Source organism: Lissotriton helveticus, chromosome 8 (genome assembly GCF_964261635.1).
Source record: "Lissotriton helveticus chromosome 8, aLisHel1.1, whole genome shotgun sequence".
NCBI classification, from domain to species: domain Eukaryota; kingdom Metazoa; phylum Chordata; class Amphibia; order Caudata; family Salamandridae; genus Lissotriton; species Lissotriton helveticus.
This window is the reverse complement of record NC_136069.1, coordinates 343650033-343672251: the sequence shown is the minus strand read 5'-3', so window position 1 is coordinate 343672251 and position 22219 is coordinate 343650033. Positions and strand designations below refer to the sequence as shown.

Genomic DNA, 22219 nt, shown 5'->3' with positions numbered 1-22219 from the left:
AAAAACAGGGCAAACATTATGGATGGTTCCACGGAATTTAGCCTTATCACTATATGCCTTGATATTCTGTAAGGAGTCATTAACATGCTTGCCAAGCAAAGTGAGTCCATCAATTGGCATGCTATTCTGGATGGAAAGATATGGATCCGAGCCTCCTTTGTCTTCAGCTGCTCCTCAGAGCTGCCGAAAGCCTGTGCTTGAGACAACCACTGGTGGCCACTGAAGTTGTTGCACCTTCTTTGACTATTGCTCTAGCAATGTCCCTCTTGCCTTCTGTGCTTGTTAGACCAGTGGATGTGTCAAGTTCAGGCCGATTGAGATGGAGGGTGGGCCTGGATACAGGGACCAGGTTAGTTCCTCAAAGTCCGGTGCGAAGAGTCCAGTACATGGTAGATGAGGCAGCAAGGAGCTGGGAGAGCGTCGCGGATGGTCATTGCTGTAGCATGAACAGTAGGCTTAGCTTCACGGACAGTTGTCGCTGTAGTGCAAAGATCCGGTCCGGCATCGCAGACTGTCACTGCTGTAGCATGAAGTGCAAATCTCACTTAAGTCGCCCATCACTTGCAGTCGCTGTAGCGCAAAGAGTCTGGTTCACTAGAGCTTCCCATTGCTGGTGGTTGTCATGGGCAGCAGAGTCTTTGCACAAACAGGTCTGTTAAAAGTTGCGAAAAACCCAAAACTTCAGGATTACTTTTTTATTCACAGAGGAGTGCCCCCTGATGCCAGTCAAGGGTACAGGACCTGGGGAGGCAGATTTTGGGGGTCAGGGATTCACTCAAGCAGTGGCAAGCAATACTCAAGCAGGTCTACTTGCAGGGAAACCTCTGGCGCTTCTTGCCAAAACAGGAGGTCAGCCAACTGACCCCTGGAGTCACTCAGGTTAGTCTGGAATGAAGGAAGCAGGTACAGTCTTCCTCTAAAGAGAGCAGGGCAGGCCTCAAGCAACAGGTAAGTCCTCTGGTAGTAGAAGAACAGCCCTCGGAGGAACAATGCAGGCCTCAAGCAGCAGGATGGTCCTCTGGGGAACAAGGCAGTCCTTCTTTTATAGTCCACAGGTCCTGGAGTGTACTAAAAAGTGGTTCAGAATGTCCAATACTTATATGTGGCGCTACACTTGTGTGTGTGTGGGGGGGGGGGGGGGGCGCGGTTAACATCCTGGTTACTCACAAATCTGGTTCTGGGAAGTTCTCCCCTTTCCTTTCTAAGACTCCAAGTAGTCGGAGGTGACAAACATCTGGTGTCATGTCCCTTTGTTGGTGTGCCGGAGGCAGCCCTTTAAAACGTAAGTGGAGCAGGGAACAGCTCCACCCCACCCATCGTGACAGGATGGCATATCCTGCCGACACCTGGTTCCCCTTTGTCTCACTGTCTGATTTATCTCACTGCCTGGGACAAATACACAAAGGCCAGCTGCCAAGCTATTTACAGTCATGGGACACAGGACACAGCAGGCGCCAGATGGTTAGGGCAAGAGGATGGCAACTTTTTAAAAGTGGCATTTTAAGAATTGCAACTTAAAATCCAACTTTACAATTAAAGAGGATTTTAAATTACAATTTCAGTACAAACTTGATTTCCCTATCTGTTCCCAATCAAAAGATAGCACTTATTAAATATAAGTTAACAATGTTATCCAATGGGAGAGATGAGCCTTAAAGTAGTGAAAATGTATTTAAGAGTTTTTCACTACCAGGTTACCAATTGGCAGTTTAAAACTGCACTTCCAGCTGCATAGGGAGGCCTGAGACATTTTTAAAGAGTTACTTAAGTGGGTGGCACATGGAGTGCTACAAGCCCACTTGATACATATAATTTACAGGTCCTGGGTACATGTAGAAACACACAGTAGGGATTTATAAGTAAAGTAAACATGCCAATTTGGAGTAAGCCAATTCTACTGTTTTAGGGAGAAAGCACACACTCGTTAGCCCTGGTTAGCAGTGCTCAAATGTGCACAACAGTGTTAATGCAATGGAAAATTCAGAAAACAGAACGGATTAAAGCAAAATGTTTGAGGAACACCACAGAGATTACAACAATTTAGTTTCAAGACTAAAAGATACATTTTCACAATCACATTGCAAATGTAATCTCCCTGAACAGTGAGGGAGCGTAATATCTTTGATATGATTCCCTATTGTTACCGCATAAGGAGGCTGTGAAACTCTACTAGTTTCTAATATTCACATAGTTAGCTCATACTCTTTTTTTATGGAAATACTGAGTGCATTTTCCTAAATGATGAAAATAGCAGTAATATCTGTGAACTCACGCATTAGTACACATACTAATAATTCCATTAATCAACAACCACCTTACTTTATATTTTGTTACATAGCATTTAAAACATGAATCGGAAATGTAACTTGGGCCCCACAAAAGCAGACAGAGCAGAATAAAAACTGCAGTAATCCACAACAAAAGGAATGTGCACATCTGAACTTAAGAAGAGCAAACCTGGCCCATTTTCAGGTGTGGAAGCACATCAAAGAAGGACTGCAGTATTGAGAGAAGTAAGAGGTGATGTTTTCACAAACATGCTCTATTAAGTATTTTCATATACCATTCCTGCAGCAGGTGCCTGCGGCGTGTCCGTGAAGAAATAGGTAGTTCCACCTACAGTTTCTTTCTGGATTATTTGAGATGCAGATTGAGGTTGCGAAACTGCATTGTTAACAGGCGTAGAGGCACTATTAGGCACCATGTAATTTGCTGGGTTTGGAGTATGACTCCTCCTCCGTGGAGCAGGAGATGTGTGAGGCGTGATTTTAGGGGAATGAAGAGGAGAAGATCCAGCTGATAAAGACATTCCTAAACAAAACAAAAATAATCATCAACTTAGTTATTTCAATAATCAGTAGCCTAATGTGCTACTTAATATCTCCAACAAAGAGAAAAGCACATGTTTAAAAATAATGCACTAATGAATGCATCTTTCTTCAAATCCATAATTTAAAGTAGAGAATTTAGGCTATGGGTCCCAAGTGACATTACCAAGTAAAAGGGATAAGCAATAAACTGGTATATGAGAAATTCTTAACCACACAAAATCAAGCACTGAAATGTGCAAAGATCAACTCTGTTTTAACAGTCCCAAAATCTATCATGCAGAAAAGTGCTAACTGGCCAAACGTTAATGAACTGGATAGGAACTGGCAACAACAAATGGAGATAATAGTTTAATTCAATGATACAGAACAGGGATCAATATGGACAAAACATTTACCCAGATCACACAGGAATAACATAAACAATTCAAATTTAATCTGTGTCATCTACAACGAAGTGAGGGCTTATGAACAAAAGACAGTCTAAATAGTTTAGTTATACAAAACCACACAAGAGAAATCAAGATGGAAATTAGGACACCCACAGAAATGTACTTGATTAGAAATGTTAAGACGGGCTTAGAAAAAAAGAACTACAAACTAAAATCTCCAAAATAGCACTTAAAAACTAACAATCTATAATTATGACTTTCAAGACAAGAAGATAGATGATACAAAACACAATATGGAATTCAACATGGTACTTTATCTGAGAGAAAAAATGAAAACATGTCAATAATAATCAGCAGGTGTACATTGGTTCTTATAATTCATTATGTTAGAAAGATGAAGTACAAATGAATTCAAATATATTTGGGTGAATTGATTCAGCAAATAATGACAAGAAATATGTGGAAACTGCTCCTGTAGAGTGCATCTTTGGAGTAGAAGCATGGTGCTTGCCCGCTTTAGAAAAGGCAAATTTGAATAGTTGTGGATATCTATCTTGCAATGGTTGCTTTAGTAACAGGCTCGCCCCAGCTGAGCTTGACCATAAGCAACAAAGAGCTGTTTGGTAAGATGCAAGTAACATTTCAGACATCTTTTTATGTCCAATGTGTGCAGGGACTGCTTTGCTGGAATAGTCAGATTGGGAAGAAAAGCGCACAGAATAACAGGTTCATTAGGATAAAACTGTGTGGGCACTTTTGGTATAAACTTTGGGCTAGTTCGAAGTATAAGAGTGTCATCTGTATATTGGAGAAAAGGCTCTTGGATTGAGAACACCTGAATCCCACTCAATCTTCTTGCGGATGTTAACGCAAGAAGAGTGGCCACTTTCCAGGTAAGGAATTTGAGGTTCGATTTAAGAACTAGATCAGACAGTGGTTTGATGAGTTAGGTGGAGGAGGGCGCACCGGAGGAAACACTCGGAAAAGGCCTTTCATAAATAGTTTTATTATATGGGTAGAGCAAAGTTATGAAACTTGTGAAGAACGCCTATTTCTGGATAGTGCTGAAAGATGTATCTAATAAATGCATGCACTAGACCTGGTTGAGCAATAGAGAACATACGGTAAGACTTGTTTCAGGCGGTGTTACAAGGGGGTGTAAGTTGCGTTGTTGGCATCATAGACAAAATTTCCAGCTTAGTGTGTACGATCTATTGGTTGATTCCGCCCTTGCACTTGCTAGAATGTTCTTGCATTCCTGGGGGATGTTCATGTTCTGAAACTGATGGAATTGAGAAGCCATGCATATAATTGGAGAGAAAGTGGATCAGTATGCAGAACTTGGCACTGGTTTATTGTTAGGAGTGTTGGTTTGGTCCGCAGTCGAACTGGCCTGGACTCCGACATCAGGAGGAAATCAGGAAAACAGTACTGCCTGAGCAATCGGGGGAGCGATTATGATCAAGCGGCATCTCTCCAAATTCATCTAGCTGAGAATTCTCAGGATCATGGGGATAGGGGGGGAAAGCGTATACATTAATGCCAGACCATCTTATCAAAAAGGAATTCCACCATGATCCCGGGAGTGGGTTCCGACTGGCGTAAAAGCGGCATTTGCTGCTGTGGCTGGTATTAAAGAGGTCTAGATGTGGTTTGCCCCAGAAGTGAAAAATTCTGTCCAACTCCTGTTGGTCTAGCTCCCATTCGTGCCAACTTTTCAAGGATTGCTTCTTCCTGCAACATGTTCCGCCTAAAGGATGATGATGTGAACTGTCAGCCACTGTCAAATGTCCTGAGCTTCTAAAGAAAGACAGGGACCTTGTTTCTCCTTGCTTGTTCACATAGTGCATGCTGGTCTTGTTATTAGTACATACCAGCACTAGTGATCAGTGTATGCGAGGCAGAAAATCTTGGAGAGAGAGAGAGAGAGGAATATGTCCTTGAGCTCTAGGCGGCTTATATGCATGGACTTTTAGGATGCAGACCATTTGCCCAGAATTTGGAGATCCTGGAGATGTCCATACAAACCTTCGAGGGGGCATCTGTAGTTATGATGAAGTCTGGTATCAATGGCAGAAATGTGAGGCCTTTGGAGATGTGTGACATGTGGGTCCACCAATTCTGAGCTTGGACCATCTTTGGTGTTATTTTTATAAAGTAATCGAAGGACTCCTATGTTTGTAGCCATTGAAGTTGCAACTCTTCCTGTAAAGGTCTCAACTTCTGGCGCACGAAGGGCACGAGATTGATTGTAGATGGCATCATCCCTAGCAATGATTATACTGACGCACTGAGGCAGACCTTTTTTGGGAAAGTTTGAGAGGCAACTATACCAGCTTGTGCTGTCTTTCTAGAGAAAAATAAGCCTGGTCTTGCTTGGTATCCAGTGTAGAACCTAGAAATGCGATCTATTGACGTGGGACAGGAGATTACTTTTTTTCCTTTCTTTTTTTCAATGTTGGACAGAAGTATTTTAAAATTTATTTATAACTTTTTTTTAAGACGTTTTACAACATTACACTTATTAGCTTTGTTAAACAAGGAGCGTATGGAATGTCTGGGTTTCCACAATTAATACATGAGGTATGCATTTTATACATTACTGCTGGTAATAACAGCAGGTCCATCCAGGGAAGGGAGGGTGGGGGAGAAGTGGCGGAGTAAAGATATCTCCATTTACCCCATATTTGTGACCATTTTATGGGGCTTCCCCTAGATACATATACCGTTTTTTCCCTAACTATGCATCAGTACATATCCTTCCTCCAGGCATTTATAGTTTGAATCTCATGCACCCCCCACAGTCTAGCTATGTTTTGTTTGGCAACCATCTGGCCCAAAGTTGCCCATATTTTCTCTTTAATATTCAAGTCTGATGGCTCCCAAATATTTAAGAAACATCTTTTTGCCTCCAGGCCAAGACTTTGCCCCAAGGTTTCTTCCAAACAATGAAGTATTGCTGCCCAATATTTAATAATTTGGGGGAACTCCCAAAGTATGTGTTGGAACGTGTATTCTCTGCCACATTGTCGCCTACGCCAAGAATCTTCATCGCTGCCCGTCCTAACCAGTGCTGGCCCCGAAAAGTATATTCCATGTAGTATTTTCAGCTTTACTAATTTGAGCAGTGAAGAGATTGCAACTTCTTTGGGTGAGGCCAATGCCTCCAAACATTCCTCATCATCTAAGTCTGTCGGATCAGTTTCTCCATTTACTACAGAGTTGTGTGAGAGAATCAGGGATATGATTGATCAGCTTCTTGTAGGTCAGCGATATAGCTTTTTTTAGGCATAAAGTCGTCAAGGAGTCTATCCTCCAATGGCGATGCCTCTGGGAGTATTTCTCCCGCTGGGATCTAAATCTTTCTGAGTTTGCCAGTTCTTCCTCCTGCTGCAGGAGCGAGAAAGCCATCACTCCCACCCCCCACCCCATAGGTCCCCCACTAGAGACAGCCCAATAATATCCCATTTGTCGAAGCATTTGGTCTTCCTTAGGGTATCACATTGTTCGAAGTCCCACAGAGGGGTGACCTATGTAATTTGTGTGGCTCAATCTTGACTCCTATGTGCAGTGTACCATGTTTTAACAGAGTGTTCCGTGGGTCCAGGGTCATCTAGGGGTCGGAACGTACATTGGTTGATGGCAGCTAATTGAGCAGCTCAGTAATATTTCTTGATATCTGGGTATTCTACTACTCCGTCATACCACCCCCTCACCAATTTTGCAAGTGATATTGGAGGCGACCCTCTTTACCCATAACAGAGCCCTCTACTCAATCGCTATGGCCGTAAAATAGGCTGCAGGAATAGATTTGGGAGAGTTATGCAAGATGTACCGAAAACGGGGCTAGGACATCATTTTAAATAGGGCAGTTCTTCCTAATAGAGACAGCAGGAGTGCCTTCGAGAGTTTATCATAATTTTTTAGTCGCTGTAGTGGCAGTAGGAGATTGTGAACGTATAACAACCTAGGATCCTTGGTAAATAAGTTAAGAAACCTGTGTATCGAAGTTAGAGGTGACACCAAGTACAGCAATAGGTCATCGGCTTATAGGGAGATATGGCCCTCCCATTCCTCTGACCACCTCAGACCCCGAATGATGGGGTCCTTACGGATCCATGCTGCCTGGGGCTCCAGCGTCAGGGCAGAGAGTAATGGGGACAGAGGGCATCCCTGTCTTGTCCCTCTTCTGAAGGTAAAGACTCACAACTTCTTGTTATTGACGACTACTTTTGCGAATGGGGCAGCATTTAAGAGCCTTATCCAGCCAACAAACCTGGGGCCAAATCCAAGTCTCCCCAGTACAGCAAAAAGGTATGGCCATTCGATTGTGTCAAATGCCTGGCAGAGTCCAAAGACATCACTACTGCATCTTCCCTCAAAGTGTCAATCCGTCCCTTCACCACATAAAGTCCACGAAGATTCAATGGATGGCATGAAGCCGGACAGATCCGGATGGACCAATTTGGACATTACTCCGACCATGCGCATGGCCAACAGTTTTGCCAATATCTTGGCCTACGAGTTCAGTAACTAAATGGGTCTATAGATGAACATTTATTTTTAGGCTTTCCATCTTTATGTATGACCACCAATGTAGCTAGTCTTTGATCCTGGGGAAGCCTACCAACCTCTCGGCTCTCCTCATACATTAATTTAAGATAAGGATCGATTTCATCAGGCTTTAATTTGTGGAGCTATATGGTGAGGCCCTCTGAACCCCTCGCCTTTCCAGACTGTAGACCCCTAATGGCATGTACAACCTCGTCGGTTATGATGTCACTGTCTAGCAGTGCTCAATCTTCTATCAATAGGGACGATAGTATTATATCTGAGAAAGGGCTTTCGAGTCCTGCTCGGAAAGAGTAATGTGCGAGTCGTATATTTGTTTGCAGTATTCAGCAAACTAGTCTGCTATTAATTGAGTATCGGAAATTGGCTCCCCGTATCTGTCAACAATTCTGTGACTAGGCGATTTACGCATTCCCCTTTATCCAGCCGAGTCAATAATTTACCTGCTCTATCCACTAGCTCATATACTCCCCAATTTGCCTCTACTTAGTGTTTTTACCATTTCTGTCACTACATCTTTGTACTCCTCACGTTTTAGTTTAAGTCTGTGTGCAGATTCGTTGTTCTTAGAACCCACTAGCTACCTTTCCATTTGTGAAATCTCTTCTTCTAGTCTAACCAATTCAGCATTTCTCTCTTTCCGTGCTCCGGCTATTTGAGAGAGTGCCTGCCCTCGAATAACTGTCTTGAAGGCTTCCCAGAGTATCTGCACCGATCCCTTATGGTCTTGGAAATAATTTCCTATTGCTTGTGTAAGCTTCTCCCTAATAGTTGGGTTATGGAGATGTCAGAGATTTATCGGTGCCAATCTACCCACCTGCCCCTCTCCCACCCCCATCAGCACCTAGACCGGAGAGTGGTTAGATATGCCCCGTGCCAGATGCCTTTAGTTCCATTGTACGAGTTACATACCTTCGGTAAACAATGCATCTGGTAGAGACGATTCTAGCCGCAGATTCCTTAACGTAGAATTATCCCCAGGCGTGAGACTGGATCCGGAAACCTTTTGCCACAGCATCCCTGCGCGCCGGGAGGACGGCACCACGTGACTCCACCCTGACGTCGTCCGCGTTTGTGATGTCAGCGAGGATACACAAGTCCTACCCCGGCGCTCCTACATCAGTTTTCTTCAGAGAACTTTTCTGCGCCACAACGCGGAGCCATCACAAACAAAAACTGTGAGAATATGGAACAGTGTGCGAAAAAATCATATAAACAGAAAGGGAAGAAACGAATGGTGAGGAACAGCACCATTCAGAATATGGCACCAAAAGTCGTGGAATGAAAGAACAGAGCACAGCTACTGCAAAGCAAGCCTGGAAACAAACACAAGAGCCTCCTTGGGGGCAGAAAGCATGCCCAGAATTGAGAAGGACACCAAGGCCAGAACGGAAGAGGAATGACAATTCACCCCCAGACAACACCAGCAGGGAGAGACATCTCCTGAAAAGAGCTAAGGGTCGAGACCCAGCCAAGGGACCCCAACCCCAAGGACTGCAAAGGATTCATAAGTGCAAGCAACTAAAGGAAGAAGAGCACGAGCAACCCCCAAACTGGAGACCAGGGTAAAGGGGCGCAGAAGCACCCGTGAAACATCAAGCAATCATCAGAAAGGAAGAAAATGCAGCAAACAACCAGACTAGCATCCCCCTAGGGAGGAGATAAGAAAAAGGCACTCGCAGAACACCATCACTCGGAGGCAGGCGAGGGCAGAAGACCAAGAAGGGTCCTCACAGAACGGGGAGGAAGGGCAAATCGTGTAGGAATCTGCGGCTAGACTCGTCTCTACCAGAAACATCAATACTGAAGGTACGTAATGCGTACATCTGATAGACTACCAGCCGCAGATTCCTTAACGTAGAATAGATACCCTAGCCATACCCAAGGGGGAGGAGTGTCTGCGAGAGGACCTCTCCAGCCTGGACGAACACAGGGCCCCAATAGGGGATGAGTCACAGGGAGAATAGCCCAGTAACCCCAGGCAGAAAAGAACCTCGTCATCCCTGAAGAACACCGGCCCCAGAGGGGGTGCGTGATGACGACAAAAAGAAGACGGTCCATCCCTCATCAAGCAGGAGGAAGGCAAAAGGAGGCCAGTGCACCCCAAGCCCAGACAAGGAACCAGGGATCTCCACCAGAAGCCCCAGATGTACAGGCAACGCATAGGAGTACAGAGGAGAAGAGCCACCCACAGACTCCAAGGAGAAGAGGCAGAAACGCAGGCAAAGCCCTCGACCAGAAAACACACGACAGTAAGGCGCCTCAGCAATAAAGGCAGGAGGGAGAAGAAGAATGTCGTCTCACAAGATTCCCACAGAACAAGAAGCAGGAACGCCAAGGGCCCCGGCCACATAACAAAAGAGCAGGCAGGTGCAGCCAGCTGCTGACAAGCGCCACAAACTAAACGCCCAGATCACGTCGGGCTCAGAACAAGGGCGGGGCCTGAAAAAATCCCAAACGACCCCTAAAAGGGGGACGCTCCGGACAGAATCGAACCATGAAGAACTCTGATCAGCTAGTAGATAAGAGGAGCTACAAGTAGGACGGACCAGGCCGTCAACACAGGAAATTTTCCCCTCAGCAGACAGAGGACCAGACCAAACGGCAGACAAGGGGAAAATACCCTGCAGCACAACGCTATACTGGCCAAGCCACACCCAAGTAAGGACCAAGGGCATCAGCAGCGTAATACAGCAACACCAGGAAAGTCAAGGAACCTGCAACATGGAGTCCACACCTTCCCATCATAAGACAGGGCTATACAATAGCTACAAGTACCCAACATAGGGTAGGGCCCGTCCCAAAGAAAGCATGGGAACCACTCTTAGGGAATACAATCAGAGAACAAAATGATAAACCTGCGGCAGAACCCACAGAAAACTTAAAATCAGCCAAAAAGTACATTCTTACCCAACAAAGGGTGCTGAACCAGCAGCAAACTGAAGATAGGGGCCAACCAATGACCCCCGAGGGCACAGTAACCCACACAGAAAGTGTAACAGCCACTCCAAAAACCAAAGACCAGGAGCAAAGTGGGATAACACCTCCCACCGAGACCCGGAGGATAAACAAACCAACCTACTGAGGAGGAGGAGGATGGAGCACCGCAAGAAGACGCTGAATGGCGGAGTCTGTATGAGTATTAAACAGAAGGACCCGCCAAAAGGCAGGTCAACCAGATGCTCTCTAATATTTTCAGGAAAAACAGCATCACGTAGCCAAGCATGGCGACGGAGAGCCACAGAAGTGGTCATCGAACAGCTGAGAGCAACGGCACATCCAAGGTTGCACTAAGAATAAACACGGCCAACTCCCTACCATCCAACACATGGCCCCGCAGATCAGCACGGGCACCCTCAACAGAGACATGAGAAAGAAGAGACTCCACAGAGTCCCACAGGCTGGAATTAGCCTTGGTCAACACACACAAAGTATTAAGCGCCCGCGAAGCAGAACTGTAAGAAGGGAAGACATTAAACCCCCATGAATCTAACCACCGGGCCTCCCGAGACGGAGGAAACACAACCACAGGCAAACACGGAAAGGCATTCTGCAGAAGAGCGCCTTGACTAGAGGGGTGGAAAGACAGACAGACCGGGTTGTGCGGAGCAGGACGGTGGCGAGGCACCGGATCGCCTGTGGCAGGGCGACACCATAAGAGAATTATGGAGTGACGCTTCAAAAGGAAAGAACAACTCCCGTCCACCAGAGCCCTTGTGGATAACCTCCAAAAGGTGTCCGTAGGAAACGGAGTGACAGGTTCACCCATCCGCTGAACACCAGCAGCTGCGGAAATAGCCCGAACAAAGGCAACACTGGCCTCATTAGGGCTTCGCGGTGGAGAAAGTAATTCCTCCGCGGGCGATGGCTGCAGACTGAGCCGTCCATCCCCATGTACAGGGGGGGAGCGGCCAGCCTCTGAATAGAGGAGGGTCCACAAATGAATGGGGAACCTGAGGGGCCTCAGGGGAAGGCAGAAAGGTCGGTGGAAAAGCCAGCCGCGAGCCACGGAAAAAAAGAGTTCAAAGATTTAGGCCGTGGGGATGGCGAGGAGCCCTCCCTGGAAGATGCCGGTGAAAAGGCACCAATACGGCGCCCAGTCTCCGGGAGGAACACACCAACAGATGACAGACATCTGGAGAAGAAGGGACCTCAGGAGATGAATCAAGAACCCGACGTCGGCGCGACTCTGTGGAGTCCGCCATAGGCGCCTGATGAATGTCGACTGGCGCCGGAGTGGGCATTTGTGGCACCGGGTCGACTTCTGCCACCATGTGCTCTCCGGGAGAATGGGGCGGGGTCAACGCGGAACGGCCAAGGATTGGCACCGAAAAGGCACCAGCTTGGCCTCAGACGGGAAAGCCGCCCGCGTCGAGGACTGAAAGGGACTCGGGAAAGCGCCCCAGGTCCCGCCCTCCACCCGCGACTCCACCGAAGCCGTGAGAGGAATACTCCCGGTACCGAAACGGCGCTGGCTAGGCAGCCACCTGCACAGAGGACCGAGGGGGTCTCGGGGGAAGCCTGGTGCCCCGACGATCACCTGCCACGCCACAGGGTGCCCTGGAGGGATTTCTGGCAAGGCAGGTACGCCAGGTGCCGAAGAGGGGAGCCCCGAAGGACCACACCTCGACGACTCCACTCTCCTCAGCCTGACGCCAAAACCTTCGGCACCGGAGTCGCCGGCGACTCCGTGGAAGGCCCTACGTGAGGCAAGGGCTCCACGGACATCTCAGGAGGTGGAGAAAGGGCCAAAGAAGCCTGCAGAGCCGCATGGACGACGTCAAGGCGGAGTCACGTGGTGCCATCCATCCCGGCACGCAGGGATGGGGTGGCAAAAAGTTTTCCGGATTCAGTCTCACATCTGGGGATAATTCTACGGTAAGGAATCTGCGACTAGTAGTCTCTATCAGATAATTGTCTCACCTGGTCTGCCGGCATGAGGCGTAGTCAATCCGAGAGAGACTATTGTGAGCCCCAGAGTGGAAAGTGAACTGGGTTTCCAAGGGGTGGTGGACATGCTATGTATCCACCAACCTTGTCGCGTCCAGGAAAGTGAGGAGGTCCGTCTGTGCGGGCCCCAGATCTCGAGGGGGACTCCGGTCCATATGTCCAGACACCACTGAGTTAAAGTCGCCTCCCATTAGTAATCTTCCCTCGGGAAACTCCAGCATGACTTTTCCCAGATCTTTAAATGTAAGCACTTGTAGGTCCGGGGCACATATAGAGTCATTAAAGTAAGCCACATGCCCTCCAACCTCCCCGTCACTGCTGCATATCTAACGGATGTGTCTTTCAGGTACGGTCAAATGTCACTGGAAATTTTCGCTGTGTCATTATTCCCACTACCCTGGATCCCACGATGAGCCCAAAGTGGGTCACTAGCTGGTATCCCCACTGCGCTAGTACCTTGCATGTATTGCCAATTAAGTGTGTTTCTTGAAGCAGGACCACCTCGGGAGAGTGTCGCTTAATAAATTGCTGTACTATTCTTCTCTTAAGCTTGTCCCCCAGCCCGTTTACATTCCAGGAGAGAAGCCTGAATTTCTCATCTCCGGACGAAGCCATTACTACTCTTCTCAATTCTGCTTACCTCAATGGCCATCATCTCAGCATTTAGATTGGTGATATCAGTGGACCCAAACCATAGCTTGAAGGAGCCATTAGGAGTTCTACCCGAAGCTTTGCAGGAAACCTCATCGAATACCGGATCAAGAAATAAGTAAATAAATGTGCATACCAGCGAAGGATGGTGGGAAGGAGGAAGGCTCACCTCATTGGAATAGATGGCGAAGCACAGCCTTGCCCACTGCCGCATCCTGCATCAGTTCCGTATCCAGGCAGTAGTGCCTGGTGAAGGTATGCGGCGACTTCCACGTCGCTGCTCTGCAAATGTCCAGTATTGGCACCCCAGCGAACAGTGCAGCCGATGTGGACACAGCTCTTGTAGAATGAGCTCTTACTCTGGAGTGCAATGGCAGTCCGGCTCTGTCGTGGCAAAAGGCAATTGCCGAAGATATCCATCTTGAAATACTTTGTTTGGAAAGCGGCATGCCTTTTCTTGGTCTACTAAAAGCGATGAATAGCTGATTAGTTTTCCTGAACTGTTTTGTCTTGTCAAGGTAAAATTTAAGACACCTCTTCAGGTCCAAAGAGTGCAGAGTTCTTTCAGCTGCAGTGCTGGGATTTGAGAAGAATGATCGGAGGACTATAGGCTCATTTAAATGGAAGTCCGACGGGACTTGAGGAATAAACCAAGGATTAGTTCTTAAAACCACTCTGTCTTCCTTAAACTGCATGAAGGGACTTTGCATGGAAAGAGCCTGTAGTTCACTGAACCTTCTTGCTGAGGTCAGTGCCAGTAGGAGGGCTGTTTTCCAGGAAATGTATTTGACGTCTGCCCTGTGAATGGGTTCGAAACGGTGTTTCATCAATTGGTTGAGGACCACATTGAGATGCCATGTTGGTGGAACCCTCCTTGGCCGAGGAAAGGATCTGTAGTGTCCTTTAAGGAATTGTTTTATTAACCTGTGTGACCAGAGAGAGGGCCCTTTTGAAGTTCTTGCATACCGTGAGATTGCCGCCAAATGAACCCTGATGGAGGCGTGTGCAAGGCCCGACTGTGCCAGGTGTAGCAGGTATGGTAGTAGCTGTTCCGGAGTAGCCTGAAAGGGATGTAGATTTTTGTCCTTACACCAGATGCAAAAGCATTTCCACTTTAAGGAATAGGTTTTGAATGTGCTCTCCGCTCTTGCCTTCGCGAGGACTTCTTTGCACTCCTGCGGGATGTCTAGCTGGTAGAACTCTGGGGAATCAGGAGCCAAGCCGATAACCTGAGTGATTTCAGATTCGGGTGTTGTACTTGGCCATTGGACATCGTGAGTAGGGATGGATGTTGAGACAGACGGATTGGTGGCTGAACAGAGGCGATGGAGGTCCGTGAACCAATGCTGTCTCGGCCAGAACGGGGCAATCAGAATCAGAGCGCAGAGCTCTATCTTCATCTTTCTGAGGACTCGTTGTATCAGAGGGAACGGCAGTAAGGCGTACGCAAACACGTTGCGTCAGGCGATGGAAAATGCATTTTCGAGGGACCTGAACTGGGGATGCCAACTTGCGAAGTTGCGGCATTTGGCGTTCTCCCTGGTGGCCAAAAGGTCGATCTGCGGTGTCCCCCATTCCAAAAAGATGTGATCTAGCACCTCTTGGTCGAGCTCCCATTCGTGGGACATAGATCTGTCTGCTTAGAGCATCTGCTATGACGTTGTCCTTGCCTGGGACATACTCCGCTTTTAACGTGATACTGTGGGTCACAAGCCAGTTCCAGATTTTCTGCGATTCACGAGATAGTGTGAGCGAACGCGTTCCTCCCTGCTTGTTCAAGTAGTGCATCGTCGTGGTGTTGTCGGTCCTGACGAGCACTGGGGAGTTTTTGATGCGCGGTAGGAAAGCCTGCAGAGCTAGAAAAACTGCCCTCAGCTCTAGGAGGTTGATATGGAGCTGCTTTTCCTGGTCCGTCCACTTGCTGCTGATCTGCAATTCCTGGAGGACCGCTCCCCATCCCTCTAGAGAGGCGTCTGTTACCACATGTGGGGCTGCAGGAAGCAGGAATGGTAGCCCTTGTGAGAGGTTCTTGAGCGACCTCCACCAAAGTAAGGCCTTGGTCATTTGTTGAGTTATCACAATGCGATCCTCGAAAGAACCTGTGCTTTGAGTCCATTGTCTGGTCAAGGCCTCCTGCAGTGGGCGCATTCTGAGCCGGCAGTGGGGAATAAGCAGGATACACAAGGACATCATCCCCAAGAGGGACTTGAAAGTTTGGACCAGTAAGGTTTTCTGCGATGCTACTGCGGTAGCCAGAGTGATAAGCTTGAGCTTTCTCTCCTGAGACGGGAATGCTTTTGAACATTCCGTATCCAGTGTCGCCCCGAGAAAGGTAAGAACTCGGGAGGGCTGCAGAGTAGACTTCTCGTGATTGAGTGTCAGGCCCAGGTTTTGGAAAAGATTGAGACCGGCGCTGGAGGATTTGGCTGCGCCTTTCATAGATGGTGCTTTCACCAGCCAGTCGTCCAGATCTGGGAAGACCTGGTGTCCATGCTGTCGTAGGGAAGCCGCCACTGGAGAGAGGCACTAGGTGAATATCCGAGGTGCGGACTTGAGGCCAAATGGGAGGACCCAGAATTGATAGTGTTGAGCCGCCACTGCGAATCGGAAGAATTTCCTGTGGCCTTTGTGAATAGGGATATGGTAATATGCGTCCTGCAGATCTAAAAACGTCATAAAGTCCCCTTCCTCTAGTAATCCCAGAATCTCCTGGATCGTAACCATGCGGAATGATTGACTCTTCAAGAATGTGTTGAGTGCCCTGAGATCTAAGATGGGCCTCCATTTCTTCCCTTTCTTTTGTATCAGAAAGAAGCAGGAATAAAATCCCTTTCCTCTGTGGGCTGATGGTACTCGTTCTATTGCTCCTTTCTTCAACATTGAAGAGACCTCTTGAAGGAGTAATCGTAAATTCCTGTGTTGCATTTTGCGAGGAGGAGTTGTCGGGGGAATTGATTTGAATTCCAATGTATGTCCGAATTGGATCAATTGGAGCACCCACCGATCTGTTGTAATTGATCTCCAATTGTCGAGGAAGTGTGTCAGTTTTCCTCCAAGTTTGAAAAAATGAAATTGTGGACAGACTGGGTGTTGTAAAAGGTCATTGGCGTCCGCCAGTGGGTTTCCTCTGGTTCTTCCCCTGTAGTTGGACTTTCCATACGAGGTCTGGCGACCTTGTTGCTGCTAACGCTGTTGGTATTGCGATCGGCCTTGATTATAGGAGTATGTGGACTTGCTTTGGTAAGATCCTTTGTACGAGGATTGACCTCTTCCTCTGCTCCCTCGAAAGGACTGGCTCCTAAACTGTAGTGTGCCAAGCGCCCTTTGCCATGTCCGTATCTTTTTTGATCGTTTGTAGGGCCTCGTCGATTTTTTCCCCAAAGAGGTGTTGGCCATCGTAAGGCATGTCCAGCACCTTAGTTTGGACCTCCTGGCTAAAAGATGTAGCTTTAAGCCACCCCTGCCTTCGCAAGACCGCAGCCCCCGCTAGCTGACTGAAGCCGGTCATTGCAACATCCATCGCACAATCAAGTTCCGATGCTGATGTTTGGCCCTCTTTAAGTAGTGATTGAACCTCCTCTTTCACGGTATCAGGTAGCTCCGCCAGATACGGAGCAATATCCTCCCACAATTGTCTGTTGTAGCGGCCCAGTAGCGCGATGGAATTAGCTACTTTGACAGTCATGGCCGACGTGGTGGAAAAGCGTTTGCCAATACTGTCCAGTTTCCTGCCCTCCTTGTCCGGTCGAGCTGACAATGGAGATGACGGATTCCTAGAATTTTTCTGTGCCGCCTGGGTAACCACACCACAGAGTCTGGTTTGGGATGACCAGTAAGGCAAGCTGGCGCTGTTGTTGGTGCCTTATATTTCTTGTCCAGCCTTGGTACCACTGCTGAGACGGAGGCTGGTGTCTGCATCAGCTGTTTTCCCTGGTCCCATATGTGGTCAATGATAGGAATTGATCTGGTTGTTTTCCTAACCGGGATCTTAAAAACAAACAGGAAACAGTCTGTTTCATGAGATTCTAACGTCATATGGAATCTTTTGGCCGCTCTCTCCACTAAGTTATGAAATCCGCCAATGTCCACTGGCGGTGAGTCTGAGGTAGTGGGCTCAGGAGTGGCAGGAGATGGAGCGATGTAGTCCTCATCATCTCCATGGTCAGACTGGTCATCACGGACCTCTCCATCCTCCGGTTCTTCGACTTCCTCGTCAGAGGATGGGATATCCTCCACTGGCTCTCTTTTCTGACGGATCACTAATGGTGATGGTCTGGGCCGTGAAGATGGCGTCGGTCCAGATGTAGCTGGATTTGTCCCCATTGATGGAGCAGAGGACGAATCTTCGTTCTGCAGTAGGCGAGCCGGGGGCAACTTTTGCACCCTACTGGGAGACGTTAAGTCTGGTGTTGACTTTTTTGCACCCTTTTTTCCCCAGAGGGGTTTGATGCAGACCGTCCGCTGGTGGTAATGGCCCGGTCGTCGATGGTGGGGTCGTAGACGGCTGAATGGCAGCTGACGACGGAGAAATCAGCTCCGATTGCTTCCATGGTGTCGACGATGGCATCGTCGACGGAATATCAACGGTCATCGCTGGCGCCTTTGTCGACGGTACCTTCGTCGACGGTGCACTCGTCGACGACCTCATCGTCATCGATGTCTTCGTCGACGGCACGCTCGTTGTCGAGATTTTCTGCGCCGTCGACAGTTTTGTCTTAGTCGTCGACGCTGACGTCGTCGTCGACGAAATCCTTATCGTCGTCGACGAAATCCTTATCGTCGTCGACGGTTTTTTAATGAGGATGACCGACGACACAGGCTTAGCCGCCGTCGACGATGGAGTTGTCGTCGTCTTCGGAGAGAAGGCTGACGACGCCGTCGAAACATAGACTGGAAACACAGTCTTCTTCTGCGCTGAGGAAAGCGTCGACGAGGTCGTCGTCTACGACGGCGCAGGCTTCCTGAAGGCAGGAACCTCCTTGTCAGACGTTGTGGATTTTGCCTCTGGAGACTTTTTTGACAGTCTTTTAGGAGGAACGTCTGTAGGGCTAGGGGAAGCAACCCTTGGCCTCTTGAAGGATAATTTAGAGGAAACAGAAGCTATCTCACCGTCCTCTGAAGACTCCAGGTTGTCTCTGGTTTTCAGCCTGTTCAGCCAGAGTAGAAGTCGACCTTCTCTGTCTTTTAGAGTTTTTGTAGAGAATGTTCTACAAATCCTACATTCTTTTTGAGTATGATCCGGATAAAGACAGTATAAGCAGGTTTAATGCTTATCGATATGGAGCCTCTTCTTACCACAAGAAGAGCAAGCTCTGAAGAGACCCTTCTTCTGTGGATCAGCCATGGTAGAATTATGAAGAAAATATCCAATTTCTGTTAAGAAAAGAGTTTAAACAAGGAAACCTGAGGAGAACTCAGGTGGAGACTCCCTAGCACAACGTGCAGTAGAAAATCTGAGAGACTGAGGCTCCTGACAGGAAGGTTCTAGAGGGAGGTGATAGCTGATTGGCTACCTTCTGGAGTTTGGTCCTTTTTACAAAAGGACATAGATAGGCTACTAAGGCGAGGCCCTTAGGCCTATTTTTCTCTATATATGTCTATAGGACATTTCTGTTCTATGTACCGGAGACTCCCGTCTCGATGACGGGGAATGATTCAGGCATGTAAATCTATGAAAGACACCCATAATACTGGATAACTGAGGTGCTCCAGGTCTTAGCCGCCATGTAGGAGAAGGAGCAGCCTCCGGTGTTTGCCCAGCTGATGCATTGGGCAGCAGCTAGGGAGAAGGATCCGGAGCGGAGATCCCTGGTAGGTTGGGCCTGCGATGTGTAGCGTCTTGTACGTGTGGGTGTGAAGCTTGAACTGGCATCTCTTTGCAACTGGTAGCCAAAAGAGTTTCCAGAGGTGAGAAGTGGCGTGCTTCTGTCTAGGGCAGTCAAGTGGGAGTCTGGTTGCTGTGTTCTGGATGGTCTGGAGCTTCCTCATGAGTTAGGCTGAAATTCCTACACATAAGGAGTTGCCATAGTCTAGTCTGCTGGTGATGACAGATTGCGTGACAATTCGCCTGGTGTTTGGTAGGAGACATCTTAAGACCTTCCTGAGCATTCAGAAGGTGAGGAAATCTGAGGCAGAACAGACATAATTTAACTTCACTGATGCTTGTTGAATTTCTTCACAAGCACTGGCAAAAACAAACCATTCCAAAACGGCCACTGTCGAAGGGGAGACTATTTTCGAATAGAGTGTCAAATCCATTAAAAAGATAAAACTGTACAGACCTTGCCAAATGCTGGAGTTTCTAACCCCTCCCCCATATTAGCCTTGTTCTAGGTTATCTTTTGTTATGTAATGAGTGCGGGATATGCTGTAAAATATAATTCTTCACCGATAATCTCTTTGCCTTTTTGTTTTGTGGCACTGGTTTGTCACATATTGAAAAATTTAGCAAACATATATATTACAAATGAATACCGTGAATGTATATGCATGCAAAGCAGCTATTTGGAAAGTAGTTTATTATTATTCTGTGACAGTACGCAAGCATACATGCATGTTGGGCATCTTGTAATGGAGTTTATGTTTATTTGAAACTTCATTACAAGATGGCCACAGTGCATGCACAGTAGCATCTCTGGGGCCCCAAAAAAACTTTTTAAAATGGCAAAGCCACCAATAGGTTGGCGTGCAGTAGCATAGGCGAGATGGATAATGTTACTTACCCAGTAAGCATCTGTTCTTGGCATGTAGAGCTGTATGTTCACATGCTGTGCATAGCTCGATATCTAGTATTGGGTCTGGATGTTTGCACTTTGTTTTTCTTCGAAGAAGTCTTTCCAGTCACAAGGTAGGTGACTCCTCCTTTCGGCGATAGTGCGCATGGGCATAGACTCCATTGTTAGATTGTTTGCTGCAGAGGGTGAGAATATAGTAGTAGTATGCATGGAATAGAGATGTCCATGAATAAGTTTGTAAATTAAAATCGAGAACTACAGCAGATACAGGTATCCGGGGAGGTGGGTAGGCGCATGTGAATCTACCACTGGGCCAAATAGAAGTTCCTTATCAACGGATGTATTTATTATGGAGGTTTGAACCTCTGGTTTAAACCCAGATATGCGAAGCCAGGCATGCCTCCTTAAGAGGACACTGGTGTTTATAGCTCTAGCAGCAGTGTCTGCAGCATCTAGGTAACATCCTATTGCGTTGTTAGAAATAAGTTGTCCTTCACGCACCAGGTCTTGTGCTTTAGATCTGTGTTCCTGGGGCAAATATCATATCGTGATAGCAATGCCTGAGAGTTGGAGACATGCCAGAAGTTCACTGCCTGAGAGGCCACCCTTGTCCCCAAAGCCTCAATAAGTTTGGATTCTTTATCCGGGGGTGGAGCATCTCCTGTTGCTTGGGAGTTGGCCCTTTCCTTGCACTGGACACAACCAGGGAGTCTAATGGGAACTGTCCCCCTATATATACTGGGTCCGAAAGGTGTCATCTAGATGGGTAGTGTGTGTGATAACTTCTGCGTGGTACTGAGGATTTCAAAGAGGAAATCCTCTTCTAAAGATTCTTTATGTAGCTGCACCCCATGGTAGTTGGCAGCTCTACCCAGTAATTCACTGTAGCCTACATTGTCATCTGGTGGAGAGGGCTTGTTAGGGTACAAGTCGGGTTCATTGTCTGTGGGCGATTTGGTGTTGTAATCGTCCCATGGGTCTTGTAGTAGCTGATTATCATCCCCATCGTCATCCCCATCATCCTGGTTGTCAGGTGCATGTGGTGGTGAATGCTCAGGTGAAATTGGCTGAAACTGAGGGGAAGGAGGTGATGGAAGAGGAAGAGGAGGAGGGGAAGGGTTAGGTTCCAACAGTTCTTTTCTTCAAAGGAATATGATGTTCCTCTTCTGAATCAGCCCTTCTTTTTTTAAAGTCACTTTAGTAGCGATATATCCAGTCTGTGGATGAATATACAACACTTTGTTTGGGATCCAGATTGTCGACCGGAGGGTCGAAACTGTGCTTTTTCTGTGTTTTTGGCAGATCAGACTTTTTCGGTGCCGAGATTTTCAGTGCTGGAGTCGTAAGTGTTGGTGTCTTCGGATCCAAAGTGTGTTTCAGGGCCGAATGGTGGGGGTTGTGCTGGACTTGTGTTTCGACCCGAAGGTCTCGGCTCGGCACTCGATTTGTAGGAAGTCTTTTCGGAGCCGGAAGGCTTTTTAGTAGGCTTTGGTGCAGAGCCAGAAGGCGGAGCTTCAGAAACATGGTCTCGGTGCCGTCAGAGGGCGCGGGATGGACCGAAGCCTTCCTTTGATGTAGAGTTGGTCTTGGGACAAAGGGTGAGCTATACTTACAGTACATTGTCCATGTGGGATGTCGTCATGGTCGGAGTAGAGGTCCGAGATGGCGACCAGCTCCTGCTCCTCCTCACTTCCCATGGCCTCCCTGGTCTCTTCGTCGGATTGGTGCCCGAAGATGTCCAGAATGGAGCTTGTATGCTGGCTTTGCATGTCACCACGTCACGCACGACGGTCGCAACGTGTTTTCTTGGAGCAGAAAGCCTGGCATGCGTCGCAGTCTTGTTCTCTGTGTTCTGGGGACAAACACAGGTTACAAACTTCGTGAGAGTCGGTGTGTGGGTATTTCGCGTGACACCAAAGGCAGAATTTAAAGGCCAGGTCGGCCCGACGTGGGTAGGCCCAACGGCTTTCCACGAGCTTTCCGCTCGAAAGATTAGTTTTCGTAAGTAAATACGATACGCGATAGAAAGGGAGTCGCGATCGAAAACAATACCGTCGAGAGTGAGTATCTTGCGCAACGAAGGAACAGTGTT

At 47.6% G+C, this 22219-nt stretch overlaps 1 protein-coding gene across 2 annotated transcripts in view; it reads right to left on the bottom strand.

Moving 5' to 3' along the window:
- PAN3 (poly(A) specific ribonuclease subunit PAN3) overlaps positions 1–22219 on the bottom strand; it is a 1108727-nt gene that overhangs the window by 775792 nt on the left and 310716 nt on the right. For both annotated transcript variants that reach the window (XM_078657124.1, XM_078657125.1), the window contains exon 8: positions 2564–2811. In XM_078657124.1, the coding sequence (XP_078513250.1) occupies positions 2564–2811 (248 nt within the window). The remainder of the gene's footprint in view (positions 1–2563; positions 2812–22219) is intronic.